A 25,295-nucleotide genomic window follows, 5' to 3' on the forward strand; every position below is an offset into this window, starting at 1 on the left:
GATTTTATTATAAAATTGTCACCTTAGTCCAAGTCTTATTATAGACGTTTTTATATTTATAGGTTTTTTTAGTACGTTTATAGATGTCTAAAGATTCATGTGCTTAAAAGAACTGCTAAAGTTTTTTGCAGTTTTTTTTTCATTATTTCTTTCAATAAGATATTGTCACTTTAGTTCTAGTAGGGAAATCTTTGGTAAACAAATCACGTTCAATACACTTAGTTTAAAACGATGTGATACTATTGCCGAGAATCATACTTTGCATATATAGTACATAGATACTTATGTATGTTTAAAAAAATATATAAAAAAAATTTATAAATCGTTAAAGTGTTTTTTTTTCTTTACTGAGTATGTGTATCACAATTCTTGCTGCTTTGTTGTTGAATAAATGTTATTATGTTATCGACATATAGAAAATAACTTCAAATAAAACATGTTTATTTAGGTTGAGATAGTTCTACTTAAATTTTAAATCAGTCGTGTTTTGGTACAATGCTTAGTACTTTAGAGTTCGTTTTTGCACTTCAAAAGCCTTAAATTGAGGGATTTCATGTCAAATAACTCTACTTTTGCAACCGCGCTTTCCGATCATTTTATACCCTTCACCTTCGTGAGAAGTCATTTCTTTTAAATTTTATAATATAATTTCCTGACCCTATTAAATATATATATTCTGTATTCTTATAGATGGCGAAGTCGATTTGGTCATGTCCGTCTGTCTGTCCGTATGTATGTTGAAATCAATTTTCAGAAGTCCCCAAATACCTGATAGCAAATTTGGATTGATCATTCGGTAAATTTTGTTGTTGTACTTGTTTGTTTATAAAAGCAAAGCAGAGCAAGAGCTGCATTATTGTGTTGTTAATGACTAGAAACATGAAATTAAGTAAGTATGTAGAGCCCGTATTAAGTGGAAATCCATAAAAAGGGACTCTTTGGTACTTTTTGTTCTTTTAGAGTTACTTTTTGAAATTTCTAGAAACAAAATATTAAGAATGTAGAGCCCGGATAACGTGAGAACCCATAAAAGGGGTCTTTTTGGTAGGTACTATTTTGTTCTTAAAAAGGTACTTTTTGATACAATATTGAACCTAGAAACATGATATTAAGTATGTAGAGCCCGGATAATATTAATCTTTAATACTTAACTTTTTATTCAAAAGAAATATTAGGTCCTAATTTGACAGTCCTAAAACTCGAACCATTTGTTAAAACTCAAATAATCCTTAGCTTTGGCTATTGTAAATTTTGTTTCGGTCGGACCAGTAGATTCGAAATGCCAAAATAATATCCAATAATCTGATTTTACCTCACTGTGTAAAATAAAGAACATTTTATTAATAGTTCGCAGTAAAATCAAGCGAAAAAAGTGACATTAATCTTAAGGTTAACATATTGACGGTATGTCTTATTGACGGATCTTAGTTAAGTATTAATAGATATAGCAATCGCATACAACTAAGCAATCAAAAAAATACTTAAAGAAAAATAAGGAAAAAAGATTGAAGAAATAGTAGTCGAAAACTTTGGGATTTTTTAAATCATAGAGTTTTTACCCCGCAAATTCTATTTTTTTAGTTTCATTATAAACTTTTTAATATAATGTTAAGTAACATAAAAATTGTGAATACTCGCAACTGAAAAATGTTCGGTATGCAAATCTTTTGCTATAAGCTTGACCCTATTCGTTTTCATTTCAACTTTTGCATTAGCAAATAAAACAATTCGGAATAGATTAATCGAAAAATGAAAAAAAAACTGACACTATAAACTTCTGAGCTATATTTTATTATAAAATATCAGACATTTACCCACAATTAAATATTATTTTACTACCCCTTTTAAGGACAACAACACCTTGAAACATAAAATAGAAAAAGCGCAATAAAAAGCAAATATGCATTTAATGGCTTTTAAACATATTTAACTATAATGCACTTTAACAATTGTTTTGTTGCTGTGTTTTTGCGTTTTTGTAAGAGACAGAACGTGTACCTGGTTTCTGGATGGTAGTTGGCTTTTTCCTTATCAGTAAAACTTATAGTTTTCATCTCTCCTTGGTCATATTATTTCTTCTAAAGTTTTATTTTTCTTTATTCTCTCTTTCTTTCATTTTTATTTTTGATAGAACGTGATAACGACAGTTGTTCTATTTGAAAATCAGAATACAAAAACTAAAACAAAAAATTGTACGTTGAAAAGAATTGATGTTAAACACATCTATTCCAGTTGACTTTTAACATGAAAAATACACGCAACTTTAGTGTGGAAAAATAAAAAAAATTAATACGTAGAATTTTGTTCAATTTTTTTCTTAAGCAATGGAGACTCAAGTTGGAATTACCTTTTTTATTTTGGCTTTTTTGCTTTCTTAAACCATAAAAAATAAAGAATTCCTGGCAATTTTATGCTGCGTTAGCAGTCACATACCATAACAGTCTCATCTGCAAGGAACAGCACGTTTTTAATGCATACGTAAAATTTTGTTGAAGGCAGCCAAAAAAAAGCAACAGACACCAAGAAATATAAACCTTACAACTACAATATTCGTACAAATACAACAAAACATGCTTCATTCAAATTTGATGACAAAATACGGATGACACCCAGCTGCATAGTTGGCACTACTGATTCTGCTGCTGCCAAACTTACACTTTATATATGTATGTACGTATGAATATAAATTTCTATATGTGAGTTTGTCGGTACGAGTCAACTTCGAAGTCCTTTGGTAATATTCGTGAAATTTGTACGTAGTTCGTTTTATAAAATACAACTGCATAATCCTACGCCTTCGTAGAGCTTCTAAATCTCATTAGGATTTCCCTAGTAATATTTTCATTCATAACATTTTCTTTCCATCTCAACGCCAACATCATCACCGTCAGCGTACACACACACTAATGCTATGTAGTCATCATAGCTCAGTTCTAGTAATAGCATTGTGGCACTGCAACAATAGATTCTATTATTATGGCATCCTTGTAGTGTTGTTATTTCCACATTACTTTAAATAATTTCCTTATTTTCTATCTCATCTCTTTATTTCCCTTTCTTTATTCCGCATTAGTATAAGAACGAACATCTTAGGAAAAAAACATTTATGGTTTCCTTTTGAATTTAAGCTTCTCTTCCTAGTAATAATAATTTTTGAATTCCTTAAGTGAAGTTTTGTTTTTTGATGCTGTTTGTTTTTATTTGGTTTACAAATAATTTCATTGCATTATCATTAGTACTCGTACGTTTGTGCTATATATACATATATCCTCGAAGCATGTTCAACAATTTGTTGAATGTTTTAGACTTTTTGAAGTTATTTATGTGCTCTTACAGAATATGAACGTATTTATGAAAGGGAATTTGTTTAGTATTAATAAAAGTAAAATCAACAATGCAAAATCAAATTTAATACTTCTAATGAAGAGATAATTAAAAAGTTTCAGATGAATTTAACACTTTAACCGCAAATCTATTTAACTTTCTACGAATTAGTATATAAATTACTTATTTAAGACCAAAACGATAACTTTATTAAAACTGAACTAAAACTGAACTAGAACTGAGCTAGAACTGAACTAGAACTGAACTAGAACTGAACTAGAACTGAACTAGAACTGAACTAGAACTGAACTAGAACTGAACTAGAACTGAACTAGAACTGAACTAGAACTGAACTAGAACTGAACTAGAACTGAACTAGAACTGAACTAGAACTGAACTAGAACTGAACTAGAACTGAACTAGAACTGAACTAGAACTGAACTAGAACTAGAACTGAACTAGAAATGAGCTTCAACTGAACTAGAGTAAAGTATGTGGTTTAGAAAACACAGCGTTTACCATAAAAATTACGCATAAATACTAAATGTTTTTTATTTAAAAATTTACATACATACATTTGTCGTGATCGTTTTTGTAACTGCATAAAATTCACGTTTAATCCGTTGCAAATACTATTGTTCTTGTAGGTTGCACAAAAAAATATATTAGAAAAATATACCGGAAAAATAAAATAAATTGTTTAGAAATGAAATAAAAACGACATAAACAGACGCGGTCCATCAGACAAACAAATAAAATAGACAACCGAGCTGGTAGACAGACAGACAAACAGACAGGCCAGACAGTTGGACACTTTCATTTGGCTTAACGTCACCTATTGTTGTCGTTTGTTGCTGTTGTTATTATTGTGTTGTGCATTCAGATAACAAGAAAAAATATGAATACAAATTTATATTTATTCATGACATTTTTTATAGTTTTATACTTAGTAGTTTACTTTTTTATGTAGTATATTTTTTCTTCATTGTAATACCGTATGATATTCTATTTTTTTAGCGTTTTGTTATGTCCCTTTTAGTTTATATAACTTTAGGCTGAATTTTTAGTTATTTTTTATTTTAATATTTAACCCAAATTTAAGTATTCATAGTTGACATTTAAATTTATATCTGTATAGTATTTATTACAAAACATATTTAACGAGAATGTAAGTATTATTTAAATTCAAATAGTTATTTGTATTATAGTTTTTCATAAAACTTACCTGATATACCATCATAGGTCCACCATTCTTCCCAGCTAACTGCATGAAGTACTGAAAATAGAGACAGAAAGATAGGAGTAAATATTTCAGTTGTGTGAATCTTAAGGAAATTAAAATTAACCTTAATGAATATAAAGTTCATTGAACTTTTTATGATGTATTAAAAATGGTATTAGTGACTTATTGATAGATTTTACACGATTTCCCCTATAAAATTCTTCTTGTAAAATATGGAGCTTTTTACTTCTTTTTTAACTTAAAATCAATGTTCCGAAAGATTCTATCTCTAATAGTAGGTTTACACCCCATGTAAAATAATGTTTTAAAGGTTAATAAGCATTTTTTAAAATTAACCAATTAAACAAATATAAAAAGACCACTTTATAAAGCTAAAAATTAACCAAAATAAATTCATTGAATAATTAAAACGGATACTCTTTATTTCTTAGCACAAATTTTGTGTTAATTTATATTTTTAAATATTTTCACGTCCAAGGTAATTTAATTGGGTGTTATAACAGCATAGGATTTCCCTTAGCTTTTTTCTTTCTCCATTTACACATTTTTACTAATTTATATTTTTGAAATAAATTAGCAAAAAACTAAACTTATTTTTTATCCTGTGGTGATGAGTTAATACCTCTTACGTAATTATTCTTCTTTATTTTTATACGTATAAAGATACTATTCCATTTAACATTGAGTTTTTTGTTTTTTTCTTTCTTTTAGCTTTGTTGTCGGTACGTTTTCAACATTTTTCCACTCAAATAGTTGATTTAGGATTTGCAAGTGATTCAACTTAATTAATTGCTACTTTATTTAAAACGATTGCACCTCATTAAGTGTTGCTTATTTTTATTTTTTTCTCATTTTTTTCATATATAATTTTTAGTATTTTGCAAGTTGGTTTACTGTCTTTTCTCTTTATCTGCTTCTCTTTATAAGGTTTGTTACAAAGCTGTTCTAACAAATTAATGTGTGTGTGTTTTATTTAAATACCTTGTATAGAATCCATATTGCTACAAAATTACATAGATACACACCAACTTACATAGATCTTCGAAAAACACCCAACAGTTTAATAAGCAGCCAATGTATCCTAATAAAAATATTTCAAAATTTATTGACATGAGTTCTCATACATTTCCTCAAATTATCTTTAAAATTTCTACCCAAATCAACTTTTGGTTTTGTAGCCGAGGATAATCACATACGAAATGTAAAAAGGCACATCCAACGCGACCTGCAGGGAAACGAGAGCACAATATATATCCTTGTAAAGCAGTTGATTTTGTAAATTATAATATGAGCGTATATAGTAAACATTAATATGTGTGAGTGTAAATTTTAATCTCTTTAAAAACGAATATGTGGTATAAATGTATTAATATCTTAATTTTTTTCGTATGTGTGTGTTAAAAAAAGTAGAATTAAAAAAATGTATTTAAATTTAATGAGGCATTAAGGGGCTGTTTAAGCAAATTAAATTAATCTGATATTAAACCTACAAGTACAATAATATAAACAACAATAACAACCACATTGTGGTTTTGTTAATGTGGTTGTTATTATTATGATGATTTGCCAAAATGCTTATGTTAGAAGTTTTGTGATTTTGTTATTTCATAAACATTTTATATTGTTATTTTCAACTAGATAAATGTAGTTAAAATGTGTAGTGATGTTTTTGTTATTAAAAAGCTTTGTTATAACGGTTAAAGTTTTCCAATAATAATAAAATGCTTTATAATTTTGAAAATTGTTGCTAAATATTTATTGCTTAGTAATGGTGAATATCTAAAAAAATATTTAAGTTAAAAAATATAAAAATCTTTATATTTATAAAATTTCCTTAAAATAAAGAAGCTCATTTATTGGCTCCTTAATTTAAATATTAAAGATCTTTAAACTTAAATATTTAAGAAAGGTAACAGCTTTATGAAATAACACTTCAGGAAATAGTTTATCAAATTGGCAACTTATTTCATTATGAAAAAACTTCACAAATTTGAAATAGAAAAACTCAATAAAATAGCTCTCTAAATTGAAATAAAATTACAGTTTTGGGTGTTATCTCATATGAAAACATTGCTAAATTTAAAATGATATAAGTCCGCTTTCGAAAATATATAGATAACAAACAACAATGTTTCTTGCATAGCAGACCTACAGACATGCAGAAACATTTTCTCATTTTTTCTGTACCTCATACCCCCCCCGGGTCATGTTACCTTGGCGAAGACCTCCGCCTTGGTGTTATTGCAATCCCGGGGTATAAAGAGGGCCCAATACTTCCAATCTGACCGGGATTGAAATTTCTACCCAAATCAACTTTTGGTTTTGTAGCCGAGGATAATCACATACGAAATGTAAAAAGGCACATCCAACGCGACCTGCAGGGAAACGAGAGCACAATATATATCCTTGTAAAGCAGTTGATTTTGTAAATTATAATATGAGCGTATATAGTAAACATTAATATGTGTGAGTGTAAATTTTAATCTCTTTAAAAACGAATATGTGGTATAAATGTATTAATATCTTAATTTTTTTCGTATGTGTGTGTTAAAAAAAGTAGAATTAAAAAAATGTATTTAAATTTAATGAGGCATTAAGGGGCTGTTTAAGCAAATTAAATTAATCTGATATTAAACCTACAAGTACAATAATATAAACAACAATAACAACCACATTGTGGTTTTGTTAATGTGGTTGTTATTATTATGATGATTTGCCAAAATGCTTATGTTAGAAGTTTTGTGATTTTGTTATTTCATAAACATTTTATATTGTTATTTTCAACTAGATAAATGTAGTTAAAATGTGTAGTGATGTTTTTGTTATTAAAAAGCTTTGTTATAACGGTTAAAGTTTTCCAATAATAATAAAATGCTTTATAATTTTGAAAATTGTTGCTAAATATTTATTGCTTAGTAATGGTGAATATCTAAAAAAATATTTAAGTTAAAAAATATAAAAATCTTTATATTTATAAAAATTCCTTAAAATAAAGAAGCTCATTTATTGGCTCCTTAATTTAAATATTAAAGATCTTTAAACTTAAATATTTAAGAAAGGTAACAGCTTTATGAAATAACACTTCAGGAAATAGTTTATCAAATTGGCAACTTATTTCATTATGAAAAAACTTCACAAATTTGAAATAGAAAAACTCAATAAAATAGCTCTCTAAATTGAAATAAAATTACAGTTTTGGGTGTTATCTCATATGAAAACATTGCTAAATTTAAAATGATATAAGTCCGCTTTCGAAAATATATAGATAACAAACAACAATGTTTCTTGCATAGCAGACCTACAGACATGCAGAAACATTTTCTCATTTTTTCTGTACCTCATACCCCCCCCGGGTCATGTTACCTTGGCGAAGACCTCCGCCTTGGTGTTATTGCAATCCCGGGGTATAAAGAGGGCCCAATACTTCCAATCTGACCGGGATTGAAAAATTGGTGTTTTCAGTCTACTGCTTGGCTTAGTCCTTGCATAGATTGCCAGAGGTCTGACCAGAGCACCGCATAATCTGGTACTACGGGTGGCCAGTTGCCCGCAGGACTATGTCCTGGCTGGTCAGTTGGTTGAGGTTCCTTCGGGATCCACGTAGTGGCTGTTGGTTGAACCCAAATTCGCGGGAAGAGAATAAGTGGCGGTTAAAAGACTGATGCATGATAATAGTCAATATTTCGGGATAAGGTTCGGTGCTGTTGCCGAAAATCAACAGATACCCCACAGAGGAGTGACTGTGGGACTAAGCGTTGGAAATGAGTTGGTGTCAATTGTATATGATATGGAATGAATGTAGAGGTATACGGGCCTTACCCCACCCGTATACCTAAATGAATGTGTCGTATGTTTTTCTCTATGAATGTGTCGAATGAATGAGATGTGTGCTGGGTTGAATGATTATGAATGAAAGATATCATATACAAGAGATACCGATTAAGTTTCCTTCCTTGTTCAGATATGTTCAGAGTTTACTCTGTTCATATTCGACTTGCCACAGCGTGTCACTGTGAGTAAGAACGATGTCTACGGCTTATTGATGGATCGTGCTTCGGTCCACCGGTTACGTCTCTAGGTGCTGTTGCCGACTCAACAGAGCCATAGTAGTGTGGTTGTCTTACAACGTGACTACTTTGACAAGAGATTAGATAGCTCGAGTACTCCAGCAAAGTACTTGCGCATGGTACCGGTCATAGCCAATGTGCAAAAATTGCCACCTGCGTCTTCATTGAAGACAAAGGGGCGATGGTAGACCGTTCTCAAGTCTACCCAGTGGATGAAAAAGACCACCGTGAGATTAGGCCGACACGGCAGGTGCTCACGTTAAAACTATCGACAGTCTGTACCTCATACCGAACAAAAATTATGAGCGTATAAAATGAAATAAAAATTGATCTTTATAATTCAAATCGCTAAAAACTTCCATTTTTACGTGTTAAAAATATTTAAAGTGCTTCTCTAAATCATGCGTATACTTAATATTTGTAATATCAATAAATATTTAACACGTATAAGTATTTGTGTCATTAATAAATGCAATACAATTACACTTGAAATAAAAAAAATTAAAATATATATTTTTTTTATTTTATATGTTCACTATTTTTAATTTTTATTACAAGAGCTACAACATTGTAAATTCAAAACGGCAAGCAAGATATGAGCCAGAGAAAAGATTCACTATTTTTTAAAAAATGACACCGAGACCCCAAATCCAGACGTCTAGAAGATTAAAAAAAACAATAAATCTCTAGATCAGAATGACTTTTACACCCTCGCCTTCTTTTTTTTTTTGCTATTTCTTTAAAAATGATTTTTTTATAACTTAAACTAAAAATACTGTCAGCAATTCCCCTTGTAGTTAAAAAAAAAAAATTATTTAAAACTTCTTTAGCGATTTGGTTTAACATTTTGGCTTTAAGTTAATATTCAATCTTAAATGGCTGGAAAACTTATGGACACATGATTAACCCAAATAAAATATTTAAAATAAACTACCAACATTTACATAAAATTTAAAGCTCAAATTGCTCCACTTATTAAACTAAATTTTTTCTAAATTTACTTTAATTTTTCTCGACGTTTTTCTACAAATAGATATAGTTTCTAGAAAATTAAGAAAACTAAATGAAATAAAATAAAAAGAACATTTATTTTAATACTAACACTTTTGGCTACAAAAACAAAATTCATAAGAGAATAAAAATTTTCAAAAAGAAACTTTGGGGATGAACAAAATATTGAAGTCAATAAGGTCATTTCAGTGCTTTTTTTTACAAATTTTGGTCAAAAACTATAACACAGTTTTAATGAACTTTAGTAAATCTATTTGGTCATAAATATCAATATTATATAATTATTGGATTGTTATACAATTCTTAGATGAATTACATTTGCCATCTTTCTATAGAACATATTTTGTGAAGCAACAACAAATAAAACGTAATTGTTCTTACGGTAAAATTTGCAAAAAGAAGAACAAAATTTATAAATTTAACTAAAAGTTGTTGTTTGACTTAAGTCACAACATTCGCCTCACTGAGATTGTAACAAAACTATACACAACATTTAGAAATACATTAATTTCAATCATTGTCCATGACTTTACAAAACTACAACAAAACTCATGCCACAAAAATTTCTTCGGGTAAAAAAGATTAAAACCAACAAGAATAGGAAAATGCAAACCAAAAATAGAAAAATAAGCCAAGCCTTTTAATACTGACACAATCAGCATTGTTGCTTTTGTTAACTTGTTAATAGTAATACAAATAACATATCTACAAGATACAAATATACAAATTTATCTACAAGTAACTAATACTCTATTTAATAAAGGTTGCAATATAAAACAAAAAAATACCTGAATAAAAAGCTTAATACTCGTCCTTGTTTTAAAGATTCATTCACTTTAGAGAGAATGGTTTGGGTTGGATATGGATTTTATTTTTGGGTTTTGCAAGGCTACATTTGCTTCCAATTTTAGTGGTGGTGCTGGTATATATGTACATAGTCAGGTCGTTGGAGAGACAGATAGACAGACAGGGCCAAGGTTGTTTTGTGTGTAATGAAATAACTAACAAATAGTATTTGGGGAATAAATAGATATGAGTTTCCGAAAAACAAACCTGTGTACATAAGAGTTTTATTCCATAAGCTAGCTTTTTGGGCAAAATAACAAAAATCAATAGTAGTATACTTTACTGTTGAATAAATAAAGAAATTAATATACAGAAACATTTGAATTTTACAAATATAGATGTTTGTATATGTATAATATATAAAACCAAGAGCAGGGCCGACTTTGTTATTTAAGGTAGCGAGTGTCAGAAACAGACATTGATTTAATTTAAACTTTTGTATAGTAACTTAAGAGTTTAAAGTAAATTAGTTAAATTTGTTGAAACAAGTTTGGGAACTGTAAAATAAATAATTTATTTATAACGCCAGTTAAAAGCTAACGAAGCACTTATAGCAATTAGTTTTAGTTATTTTGCTTCGCAATTTAGCTCTCAATATATTTAGACAAACATTTCTTTTATAATAAAATTAACAACGTATACAATTGCTCTTGAAACCAAGCACCAAAATATTTGGTAATTGATAATAAAATTAATTATTAATTTATAATTACACCAAAATCCTCCTACCCACTGATCTAATCACAAGAATCAACGATTTTGTACATTTTTACAAAATGTCTTTATTAGTCTTTAATGTTACTTTAAGTGTATCGCACTCATCAAGGATTTCATTCTAAGTTGTAGAACACCAAAATAATCCTCATATAATTTAGTATTTTCAATAACATTTGGTGTCTAAATGAATGAATGAACTCTATTAAAATGTCGAAAACATCAATATTATGGACAAATAGAGAAATGTCTGAATTTGTGAGTGAGTGAATAGACAAAACTAAATAAATATTCTACTCTTGTATAATTAAGATCCCCATTTATAGACAAATTATTTAGCTAATGTCAAATGGTACTCTAACACACTAATATACTTACAGATACATATGTATACAATCTGCTAAACATGTATGCACATGTAGTAACAATAGAATTCACAAGCAGTTTCAAGTAAAATAAAATAGAACAAATGGCTATTAAACAAGTTGACCAAGCATCAGTGCATATTTTGTATAAATAAAATAACAACAACAAATGTTTAAATGTTTATACAACTTATATAGTTTATACATTTATATAGTTTTTCGCAATCGGTGTTGTATGGTTGTATCGTAATATGTTGTATTTTTTTATTATTGATTTGTTTTTTTTTTTTTTTTTTTAAATTTGATTTGAAAAATTTCTATGCCATCTAGAACATCTACAATTTCAACGCTTCATCGATACGATATCGATTGTGAATTGGACAAATGTGTATAAATATATGTAGACCTAGAAAAGCAAATATTTATATTATCGGGTTAATAAAAAAAACGCATCAACTACGGTAATGGGGTCTGTTACGTCTATCCATTATGTGGCTTACATTGAGAACACAAAATCTGTCCGTTGATCAAAACCATATAAGAATTTCAAGAGAATATTATCAAAATAGAAAAATCTAAATAAATTTTTTTAATTCAAATTAAAAGATATTAAGTTTAGATTGAACAAATATACAAAATAGACCAAAGTATACTTTTCTAAATGAGTTAACTGTGCTGTACAGCACCTGGAAGTCCATATTCGAAATATTGTCACCTAAATCTTAATACATTAAAAAATTTAATATGTTTTAACATTTATAGTGTATTGTATAAAGAAAATGTATCAGATTGTAAGCCTCTATCGCTTAAAAAACATGAACTCTGATGCCAGAAATAGTTAACTGGACCGATTATTACCATGAGGGCGTTTACATAATTACGATGCGATGATGACCTCAAATTAACTTTATTAGATTTAAATTCAAATAGGTGCATAAACTGATTATTGTAGTGTATCAGGCGTGGATCCAAGGGGGGTGAAAAAGGAAATAATTTTTCATACAAAATATAAAAATTAGGAAAAACAGAAATTAATATAAGAAAAAAATGTATATCACCCCCAAACGCTTGACCTGGACCTGTAGCGTACTACAACAAATCAAGTAAGCTTCAATAAAAATAAAACAGTCAACATTTTAAGAGCAAAAACTAATTTCATCCAGGGAAAACAAACAACGAATACCAACTAGAGAAATATTTGAACTCTTACCATTTTTTCTATGTTTGTATATATCAATGCATTGAATTGAATGAACAAGTGATTGGTTGAAATAGACAAATTGTCTGTCCATGCTTTTTTAAACGTTTGTATTCTTTCCCATTAATGTGCAAATATATGTATCTGTATTCAACAAACAATCTGAAAAAACATCTGTTAAAGACAATAATAATATTATTTAGATACTTCCAACATAGTATAGTCTACAATACAATAACTATTGTATAGCTATCACTGCCACCACCATCAATGTCACTTGTTACAAGTACCATTTCGACGTTTATATTTAGAACGAGTATGTGTTGGTTGTGTAGCAACATATGAGATCAATAACCAAATAACAAAAAGACAACAACTACAAGCAGAAGCAACAAAAATTAATGGTTGTAAATATAGTTGTAATAATAATCGTTTAACAAAATAATAATAACGAACATTAAACAAAAGCTGTTATTTCCCATTCTGTTGCCATTTAATTGAGCCAGTTGATATGGAAGTTCGTTTAGCTGAAAAATAGTTAATTTTAAATAACTTGACTAAAGTTACACTTAAACGAATTTAGTAAATTGCAATTGTATTGAAATAGTTTTTGGTTTGAAATATTTTTCCAATAAACTTTTTTATTTCTGTTTAAAAATGTATTATTTATTATTGTTATCTTGGTTTTTTTGTTGCTTTAAAATAAATAAAATTTAATTGAATTAAAATCTATTTATAATTGCTTTAGGGAGAAATACTTTTAGCTTTGTTTTACTGTTTTCCAATAAAAACTAGTCTATGATTTAATTAGTTTTATTAAAAAAAATAAATTAAAATAAGAATATAATAAAGCCAGACAAGTTATTCTATTTTTATTTAAAGTATTATTCATAAACACTTATCAAAGGTTTATTTAACAAAATGTGTATTTATATTTATATATACCTTATATAAATGTTTATGATTGGAAAATTTTATTTCTCGAAATAATTAAATATCACAATTGGAACTAATATTAAATTAATGACAACAATGGAATAGTACATATATAAACAGATTTTATGTACCTAATAGACGAAATTGATTCACATTAAAAAATTCCGAAATTTAAAAATTCCCAAATTTTCCAATGTTTTGGTGTAATTGTTTATCAAAATTTTCAGATGTATTTTTAAATCTGTTAAATTTTTTCACATACAAATTCAAAAATATCATTTCAATAAAGTATTGTAACCATTTTATTTACTTTGTTTGATATTTAAATATTCATTTATGTCCGGAATGTCAAAGTTTTTCTCTTTTTATTCAAAAAAGACAGACCGACATTGGAAATTGGTTGTAGTCATCTCTCTCTTAATAATGGTGATATAATGAAAATAGAATTTACAACAAACAGTTGGAAATAACAAAAAAACTATCCATGGTATAGCAAGAGTTCCCAAATTGTGTTTAGTGGGAACATTTAAAGTATTTCAATACAAATATCTCAATTCGTATAAAATAAATTAGAATAAGTTCAAAAAGTTTGTTAATATGTAACCTTTACTCATCCAAGCAAAATATTCGATAAACTTATATGTGCATGTAAAATTAAAGTTCAATTCACAACAATCTGGATAGTTAGTTTATTATACAACGTCATATTCGAAGAAATACATCTCGGCCTCAACCGAGACCGCTGGTAGGTTAATGATCAATAGAGAGAGAAAAATATCGAGACCAAGCCCGTATTTCCCCCGGTGGTATGCTACAATAATAAAATTCCCCCATCTAGGTGTTACTAGCTACCAGTACCTCTTGTCTGCCAGGACTATAAACTGTTAATGATCAAATGTATCCCTCGCCTTTTTGAGAATAATTTGACATGGGGTCGAACCAGAGAACCACATAATGTGGTACCACGGGAACCAGTTCTCTTAATAGCAGAGTTTTCTTGTTCTGGTTATTGGAGAAGGCCCTTCGGTTGTTGCTGTGGTTTAAATCCTTGTTGGCTGGAAAAGAATGTTTCTTAAAAGATTGATACACGTTAAAGTCCATACTTCTGTATAAGTTCGGTCCTATTGCCGAAACACGAATGTTGATTAAATAATGTGAACACCTGCCTTGGACTTGAGAACAATCTACTACGCGCTCCTGAATTCGACAATGAAGAACTCAGGTGGTATACCAGAAGGTGAGAACCCTTATGATGCCATGAACGATTGCATTATTTAAAATGCGATTCCCATCATTTAATAACCCATTCTAGTACATTCCTTAACATCTTAAAACCTGCGCAAACACACTACTGAAATTGCCCTGTTGTTTCGACAAAAGCACCTTGAAACGTATTTGCTAGTCCAAAATACCCAACGACATGGATCAAAATTCCTCTTTTATAAACTGAGCTATGTGGCGTAAATATTTTGAGACTTTCCCTAGCAAGTACCGGCGTAACACCACACGACCTGTAAGAAATACAGATCGGCTTCAGAAATCCAGCATAGACAAGAGGTACACCTCAGAGGAGTGAAAGTGGGACTAAGATTGAATAAGTGCCAAGCGTACATAACACGGGATGATCGTGGGAGGTGTGCTGACCTTACCCACACGTATGCCTAGAGTAGGTGTGTCAAATATTTTTCTTAATGCATGTGTCGAATGAATAAAAAGTGTCTTATACAAGTGATACCATTGAATTTTCCTTCCTTGTCCCGATATGTTTCAGGTTTATTTGAAAGTTTCATATTTCTGTGTTTTGATTACGTCTCTATATGCTAAAAAGAAAACTTAGAAACGGAGAAGCAATGGTCAAAGAATACATGAGCAAAGTACTTGTAAATGGACCATGTACAAAAATAGTTCTAGCATATAAGATACACAAAGGGGCGGTGGAGAATCGTCAAAAATGCTCACCCTGTGAAAATAGACCTTAAAGACAAGTCATCACGTAAATCACTTTGACATCGTAAACCCGCACTTTTAGTATTTAACTATAAAAGCATATTCCATATAACTTTCAAATGCACTTAAAATTATAAGTTATTTAATTAAGTTAACCAATTTTTAAAACTACCTAAAATGCGGCAATGCAATAGAGTTTAAGAAATTAGATTTGAGAACTGCTCTTCTAATGTGTATGTATGCAAAAAACAAATAACATTAACATGTTTGAAAAAAAAAACAAAAACAGAACAAAAGTACAATAGTGACAACAAATTGACAGTAACTGGTTATCAGTGTCGATGTCAAATAATCGAAACAACAACGAAAAAAGGTTAATATTTGTTGACCAACTTACTAAAATAAAAATACATTCATGCATGTGTATGTATGTGGGGTTTAAGTGAATGATAAAATTCTTTTACATATGTACATTTGAATAAATAAATACGTATGCCAAATATTTACAACATTATTTGTATACATGACTTACTATTAGGGAGACCTAGAACAGGTTTCAATTAATTTAAAAAAAAATGAAATGAAACTACTATAAAGACTATAATAAATTATATTTTGAACAAAATGAACATCTAGAGAAGATTTCACATTTTTTTTTTATTTTTGACACCATTTATTGCACCACCCTAATATACATACGTTTATGTATTTCACAAACAACATAACATATTGAAAAGTGTAATTGTCAGTAAAAACGAGTGATTAAGTGTGTACAATAGAGTAGTCATTTAGTTAGTATAAATACAAAGGAACAAAAAAAGGGACATTCATATTATATTCGAATGTATTTGTGTGTGTTTCTGTGTTTAAAAAAAAGGAAATCTGAAGCTTTTACATTATTTCAATCTACTTAACTCAGTATTAAAGGTCACAAAATCATATTGACCTTTTTGTGTGTGTATGTGGAAAATAAGAAAATATTTTCTTTTTTCTCAACAGTTTGGTCAGACGACAATAAGTGATATTTGAATTGAAAATCCTACACCTGGTATTATGAGAAGAATAAGAAATAAAATAAAGTTAATATTTTATGCTACTAATGTAGCCAGTACAAAAATATACAGTGGTGTGATAGCTGGGAGTTTTTTTTAACATATACAAATTATTGTATTATAATATTACTTGTATACACATGTGTATTTTGCCGAAATGTACAGAAACTGTTATAAGGGACGATTCTACTGTTTGTTTTCTTTGATCATGAAAGTAAATAAAAATAGAATGCCATTTAATGAGACTTATGATTCTTGTGACAATTTGTATATCAAATTTGTTTTTATCCTAACCACTGTTCAAAAATCCCATAATATGTGTTGGTCATTTTATTGTGCCCCCAGTTTAAGGTCATATTTGAACATAAAATAATAATGTTCATGGGTGATGATGATATTACTGTGATGCTGTCGGCGTCGATGTCAATGATGTTCATGTTGATGTTCAATAATAAAAAATCTATCGTGTGTAAAATTAAGTTATTTTAACAAGCTAACAAAAAGAAAACAAACCAAATACATTCAAAGACAACAAGGAGTTTAGTTGAAGAAAATCCTTGCCAGTTAAAGGAAAAATAAATATATTTTCTTTTATTGAAAACATAAAAGATTTGTTTGTTGTTTATACTTAAAGGAAAAACAAAAAATAAGAAACATTACAAAACTTTAAACTAATTTATTTTTTATATAAGTATAAAATCAAATGTGAATGAATATGTGTAAAGAGTTGTTGTGTGAAAAGGGTTTGGTTTAGTCCCTTTAGTTTCAAGTGTTTATATGTGTTGTGTTGGCTTTTTTTCTTCTCTTCTTTAAGTGTAAAAGCCATTTGTGGTTTAGATGTGTTTTCATTTAACTAACCTTACACAAAATCATGTTATCCTTTGGCTCCATTTAACTTAACAAGCACCTATTTTGTGTTAAAATCATACAATGTAAGTGTTTAGAGTGTATGCGTATCTTAAATACATATGTATGTGTGTATCTATGAGTTGGTAAACAACACAACCAATCATTTTCTCTTTTAAGTAACACAACCATACATATCTACATATACTCAGTCACAAACATGCATATCCTAGCATATCTTTACATATAAATACTTTTATACTCAGGCTACCATACATACATCTATGCATCAAAGACAGCAGCACCCTCACTTTTATCTACATTAACGAGAGGCCCTGCAGTTTATGTTGGCAGTCTCTCATTTTTGTTTTTTTTCTTTATTAAACCCATATATTAATAAAAATTTAAATTAAAATTGATACGATTACAGAAATGAAGTTGCTTTTTAGTTTTTTACTATAAAAATAGATTTTTGATATTTTGAAAGAAATATTTTTTTATAAATACTAAAAGGGATTCTATTGTGACTTTTTAGAATCGCTTGGTTTTGTTTGTATGTGAATTGAAATTTTGTTTGTAGTAGTATAGTTGTATAAACATTGACAAATGCAAAACTAACTCAATTTAACACAAAAGTAAACTTTTGATGCGTGTCTTTTGTTTATTTGTATTAGCGTAAAGGTACAGTATCGGTCAAAACAATACGAAAATCAAAGAAGCAAAAAATACTAGAATGTCCTTCCGACCGCCTGGCTTTGTGTCCATGTAAACCTTGTGCGCACACTACAGGTAGCAATTTTTAAGGTAATTTGATGAAATTTGACACATACTCTTCTGTGTCAACAAAAATCGGTAAAACCCAGTTTTATAGAACTATAAATGATACTATCGATTTTTGTAATGATCGGCCTCATTTGACCCTAGTGCCCATGCTAACTTCCCTATAGAATTTAACTTTAAGGTCAATAAGACGATTCTACATAAATAACTTTGACGTAGACGTTTATACAGATATGCCCATATTTACCCCTTCTCTCCTATGATCCTCCTTGTAGAAAATCTCTTTTTTATCAACAGTAACTAAAAGTATTCCATGATTAAAGTTAAAAAAGAAAAAAAAATGCTTTATTTTTTAAAAAATAATCCATATTTTTAACATACTGACTGTTGTAGGGTATCATATGGTCGGCCATGTCCGACTTTACATTCATACTTCTTTTCTTTTGAATTTTTTTTTTTTGAGTTTTTTGGTAAAAATAAATTTTTCTTTATTTTGAAGTTTATTCTTTTCGTTTTGCTTTGTGCCTCACTGTCTTCACAAATGTATGTACATATGTGTTCGTTGGGTTTGTTATATCTATTTACTATGTGGTGATCTTTGAAGTTTCTCTTAGTTGTATTTCCATTTCACTTTATGCGGGTCAGTTAAACTTTAAGTTTGTTCTTTATTAGTTGAGGTTTATCGGAAGTGTGTATCTCGATGCGTTTCCATGTGTGTATAGGATTAAGTGTGAATGTTTGTGTTAACCTAGTTTTAAGTAAATACTTCAACATTATTGAAAACCGTTAATACAACAATAAAATTTTGTTGCTCTAACTGCAAACTGAACTGAAATTATTTACAAGTGAAGAATTGTTTTGAGATCATTAAAAAAGTTTCGACATAAATAATATGAATGGTTTTCTCCATTAATAATATTTAAGAATAATTTCAAAAATATTGTAAATATTCCTTCTTCTGATTAGACTTATGAAAAGCGTATGTCTTTTTAAAAATTATATATATACGATCAGTTTTCTTACTAGCTTTTAAACTTTATACATAAAATTTAAAAATGTTTTTTTTTATTTCGTGAATAATTTCAACTATGTATTTAGTAATTATTTTATTTAAAATAGTAATTATTTAATTTAAAATATTTCACTTTTTTTCATAAAATAACTTATTTGTACATGATTTTATTTTTGTTTTCTTTATTATCTTTCATTTTAATCAAATTTTAACTTTTTAGCAAAACAGAATTTTCAACACTTTTATTTATCAAACTTAACACGCACATATTTGTACAGAAGCCAAGAAAAAAATGTTATTAGATTAAATCTAATTTTCTTAACTAAAAACTAAATGAAAGTTTTGTATGAGAAAAACTTATACATTTCTTAGAAAATCAAAAACACAAAATCTATTCATATCGATGGTGTCGGTTGGGCATGCAAAACATGTGTCATCATCAACAAACAACGGCACACAAAAACAAGCACAAACATGCAAAATCTTGTTAAAGAAATAGAAAATTTAATCAAAATACATAAACAAACTATGAGGGGGATTTCATAGTAAATAATATTATAAAAATAAAAATTCCTTTAAAACAGGTTACACTCTATTATACAGATCACTTTAAAGACTTACACCCATATTAATAAATATATTTATCGCTTATTTTAGGTTTGTTATGCACATTTTCCATAGAAATATTCTTATAATAAACCATCAACAAGTTTATAAAGCATATATGAATATGGAAGTTAGATCTGGTCTGCCAGATAATTAAAAAAAAGCTTCATCGCTAGTTTAGTATTACTAAGCAACTTCCTCGAAAACATCTAATTGCTGAGTTTAAGATGTTTGCTGAACATTTAGAAACCATCCTCAACTAAAGTATAATAGTGTATAGAATTCTTCTTAAATTTACAAAACTCTCCATATATGTACATATGAAAACTTGCTTAACATATATAAACAAAAAAGAAGGCAGGACTTTTATATCAAAACGAATATTTAGTGTAAATATTTCTTGTTTCTGTTTTATTTATATCGAAATGTAAAAGTGTACTGAAGTTGAGTTAAGTAATGCATGGTCACTCACATGCAACGTTAAATAAATTTTAATACACAAAAAGGGAATATTTTTTTACAAAAAATCACATACACAAAACAAAAATTCTAATAACGGAATGAAAACTAAACATAAACAACATGTAGTACATAGTACTTTTGAAAAAAAAAAAAAAAAAAAAAAAAAACATTTGCACACGTAAGTTTACTTTTTTGATAGTTGTTTTTTTGTTAAAGCACTTAAAGAGTTGAGTTGATAAAATCATCATCATTTTTTATAAAAAAAACTTTAACATACATTCGTGCAGAAAGAATAGAAAGGAAAAATATACACATTTATGCGAGGCCTTGAAAGTGTTCAATTCTAAAAATTGACTTGATATTGGCACATAAAATGAACACGCACACTTATGCACTCGTATAAACCATACTTCCAGCACGAAAGACTACAAAAAACACACACATGTGGTTGCTGTTTTATGTTCGCCATTATTTAAGTGGTAACATCAAATGCCAATTGAAATTGAGTTTTAAAATTAATTTGAAATCATCAACACTTCTAACACTATTTCAATGTTATGTGAACTTTTCACCTTATAAATCTTTTTCTATTTTTTTTATTTTTCCTTTAACATTTAACATTAACATTTTTCGTTTTAAATGCGTTTTATTCAAGTCCATATTTCAAACTGTGTGAGGTAAAATACATATATTTTAAATCGTTTTATTTAAAAAATTATTTTCAGTTTTACTTATTTTCAAACTCCTTTAAATTATTCAACTGAAATTCGTCTCTTTTTTACTTTTTTTCGTGGGTTTCTTGAAGGTTTCTTTTTTTTGGTTGCGTTTTCTTTAACACACAATTGTAAGTTAAAAAAGAAAAGAATTGTGGCATTTCATTTTGATAAATGTGGAAAAGCATTCATTTATTTAATTTAAATTGTTTAAGAGGAAAATGTATGTAGAGTATTTGTATTGTGTTTGTTATTTGGTTTCTTTTAAATTTCTTTAAATTTTACCTTGAAATATTAAATTGATTGTGAATATAAAATTATCGGTTTGCGTAAGTTTTAGCCAAGGTAAAATTTAAGTTTTTTACTTATTGAAGGAAAATTAATTTATAAATTCAAAATGAGGTTGAATTTTAAGCTCTAGATTTTAAAAGGGTTTATATTAGGCAATTTTGTTTGGGAATATTCATTGTTTTGTATTAAAAGTATTTGCCTTTGGATCGTAATTCGAATATACACAATTTTAATGAAACTACAATACTATAAATGTGGAATCTTAATAAGTTTAATAAAAAATAAATTTTTCTTTAACACTTTTAATATTTTCTGTTAATTTTTAAATATGTTTCATATGCATTTATAAAGTTATATACATATAAGTTTATAGCGTGAGAAAACTCAAAACTTGATACCTGAAGGCGTATGATAATTTTTATAGCACTCATACGTTAGGTGTGATCTTGTTAAAGTGTTAAGTCTATTTGCAGATATCTCATAAAGGTTGGATATAATTTTCAAGGAATCTGTTTCTCTTGGGAGGAACATTTGCAAAGAATGTAAAATAAAAACAGTTTTTTCTTTTCCCCTCTCATTACAGCTGTATTAGTATTCCAAATATTTTTTCCATGATATTTCAACAACGATAACATTCATTGACAAGGTGGTCACCTTGCACCTAATATCCAGTTATTACCATGTCGAAAGTTAAGTTCGAAAATATGGAAAAGTTTTTGAATACTCGGACAAAGTAATAAATTTTGAAATTTTAAAAAAATAAAAATGTTTATATTAATTAAATTAAATTAAATTAAAGTTGGCTTAAAACTACATAATATTTATCATTCGGTGATATGATCGCCCTAATTTTGTTTAGAATTCATTTTTTTTAACACAAAGTATAAATGTAAAAGCAAGGACGATAAATATTTTCAACAGAAAGGAATATTCGGGATGCAATGGTAAAAAAGCAAAAGTATATAAATTGACTTTTGTTTTGTACTTTTCAGACTTTGTTTTGTACTTTTCAGAAGATCGTTTTTATTGCGAATACAAAACTCTAGTAAAATATATTAAAAAATGTCGATATACATTAAAATACATTAAAAAATGTCGAAATTTTTAAAACTCCTGATCCGATATTTATGAAAAGTTGACACAATGTGAGTACGGAGATTTCAAATAATCGAAAACACGAGTTTTACATAGTTTTAGATATGTCCAACAACAGAATTATACAGAACTGTTCCAAAAGTGATCTAAATATATGTAGAAAACTTACTCCAGTATGATGTCCTAGGTGAATACCACATTCATTATATTACATTAGAGTAATCTCAAAAAAACTACCTTTCTAAAATCTCTACGTCCTATGTAATGAGCTGTATTACCATGTTGTTTAAAATACAAAAAAAAAACATGATCCTCTCCTTCATTACAAAAGAATATTTAATGGTTCAAGTACTCCAATCATGTATATAGAGGAGTAATTTTGGAATTAGCAAAATGGATAATGTTATCCGTTAAGTAAGGAATTTCTCATTGTGTAAATACTCTCAGTGTTTCTATAAATTATTCAAATACCTCAAAATTTACAAATCATTCAAATTACTCAAAATACAATTAAGATAACGATTTTCTTTGGTATCAATGATTAAATAGGTCATAAGAAATTAAATACAATCAGTTCTACAATTGATATATTATCAATTATAATTAAATGTGGAAAACAACTAAAAATATATATTTTTAATTAACTAACATTGTAATGTTTCTCTATTGTTTTGACATTTCAAAAATCATGTAATTGAAACCCGTTCTTTATGTTTTGTCCAAACACAAATCACACCTATTTTTAACACCAACACATTAACTGTCAAATGAACATTACAATTAAAATTGAATGAAAATAATAATTTGTTTATTAAAAAAACTCAACCAAGCAACAAAAACAACACTCTAACATTAGGGTGTGACAGTAAAAAGTTTTGTTTAATGGGGGAGTTAAAACACTCACACAAAGACTATACTAAAAGGAAATAAGTTATTGTGTGAGGGACTTTAGCTGTGGGTGTTTTTCATATAATGTGAATCAAGGACATTTATTCAACAACAGGTCAGACGATGGCAATACAATGTTCGTAGCTATTACCGACACCAGCAAAATAAAAAATAACAAATTTTTTAAAAGCTTTATGACAAGTTGTTGCAATAAAATAAAAATAAACTACTACAATAATTGTTATTAGCCACAATAAACAATAGCAATATCAGTAGCAGCAACAGCAACATATTGTAAAATTTAAGAAATTTGATAATTTAAACCACCAAAAAGTTACTAAAAGGTGGGGTAGAAAAAAACAATATAGACTATTTTATGTGTTTAAAGGAGAGTCCTAAAAAAGGTTTCCTTACTGCTGCTGTTTTCTTCCGATTTTCTTTTTATTTTTGGATTCTATTAAGCAAACAAACAATTAATTGAATAAATGAATGTAGGGAAAAATAAGAAAATTTAAGAAATACAAATATGTTTGTATGTTTAAGTTAGTTTGTGTATTTGTATATATACATATGTATGTATTGGAAAAATATAAACCCTATAAATGAAACCCTTCAATCAATGTCTGCCAAGTTTTGTAAACTTTAGGTTGTATGTCTGTTTCTGTGTTATTATATATATGTGTAATATTTAATTTTTCTTTTGCTTTCTAACAACTAATTTTCGTTTCCTTGTATTTTCTTTTTATTACTTTTTTTCTGCTTTACTTCTTTGCCAATAATCATTGACAACCACACCCTAAATTTTGCATTGTTTTTTTTAATGTGGGAGTGTAGTGTAAGTATTAGTGTGTTTAGTCTGCCGTAAAAGGAAAACAAATTTAACATTTAATGCTTCAGTGAAAATAGTTGATATTTTCTTACATGTTGTATTAAACTTTTTTGTTTGTATTTCTATTGTTGTTTTATAAATATACAAGTTTTCTCGTACAATACGGTATAAAGAAGCCAATAACGACAAAAAACAATAACACCAAAATATAAGAAACAAAAGCTACAACATCCACACCTTTCTTTTGTAACTTGTCTTTACATTTTAACTCTTGAAAACTAATCGAAATTGGCATTTCAATTACAAAATTGTATAAAGTGTAGAAAAAAAAGAAACACTGAAAATAATAAATGTTTAAAAAATAGCATGGACATTGAAGAAAACGGAAACTACTACAATAAGGAGTATACCAAAATTTACATGTAGCAACAGCAATGATTGTTTTTGCAAAACTTTTAAACACCACCTTTTAAATTTTAAAATCTTCCATTTGCTATTATAAAAAACATTAAACAGTTTTCTGTTAATAATTAGTTCGGACATTTTTATATTTCTGCTAAACTAATAAAATATTTATTTAATTCATAGGTTTTATTTTACTCAACATTTAATTGGTGGCGTATGATTACTATTTATAATACTCATACGCCAACGAAAGATTTTTTATGTCATCCTAAATTAGTACTTTTACACTTTTTTTCAGTACTTTTTGACAAAGATAAAAGAAAAAAGATAAAGTACCCATAGGTTATTTCATATAGTATATAATATAGGCGGACGTCACTTCTCTTTAAGCGATTAAAGCAATATAATAATATAACTGCAAGATGAAATATTAAGCCAAGTGTGTTAGCTTCTAAAATTTTGTTGTGAAAGCTTTTGCATGTCAATATAATTACAAAGAAATAATAATATTACACTAATCCTTGTGGATTAAATTTTCAATCCGTAAATTTTACAGAATTCTCCGCCTCTCCGCCTCTCATCTTATGAGGTTCGGTCCACGACGCAAGTAAATTTCTTACGAGCAAATAGAATTAGCTTAATAACGTGAGTATAGCTATGAAATT

General features: G+C 28.2%; 1 protein-coding gene across 1 annotated transcript in view; it reads right to left on the reverse strand.

The window, feature by feature from the left end:
• LOC111683180 (carbonic anhydrase-related protein 10) overlaps positions 1-25,295 on the reverse strand; it is an 86,125-nt gene that overhangs the window by 19,496 nt on the left and 41,334 nt on the right. Inside the window, exon 3 of the mRNA XM_046946533.1 lies at positions 4,550-4,600. Coding sequence (XP_046802489.1) covers positions 4,550-4,600 — 51 coding nt within the window. The remainder of the gene's footprint in view (positions 1-4,549; positions 4,601-25,295) is intronic.

Source organism: Lucilia cuprina, chromosome 3 (assembly GCF_022045245.1).
Source record: "Lucilia cuprina isolate Lc7/37 chromosome 3, ASM2204524v1, whole genome shotgun sequence".
In the NCBI taxonomy this organism is placed as follows: domain Eukaryota; kingdom Metazoa; phylum Arthropoda; class Insecta; order Diptera; family Calliphoridae; genus Lucilia; species Lucilia cuprina.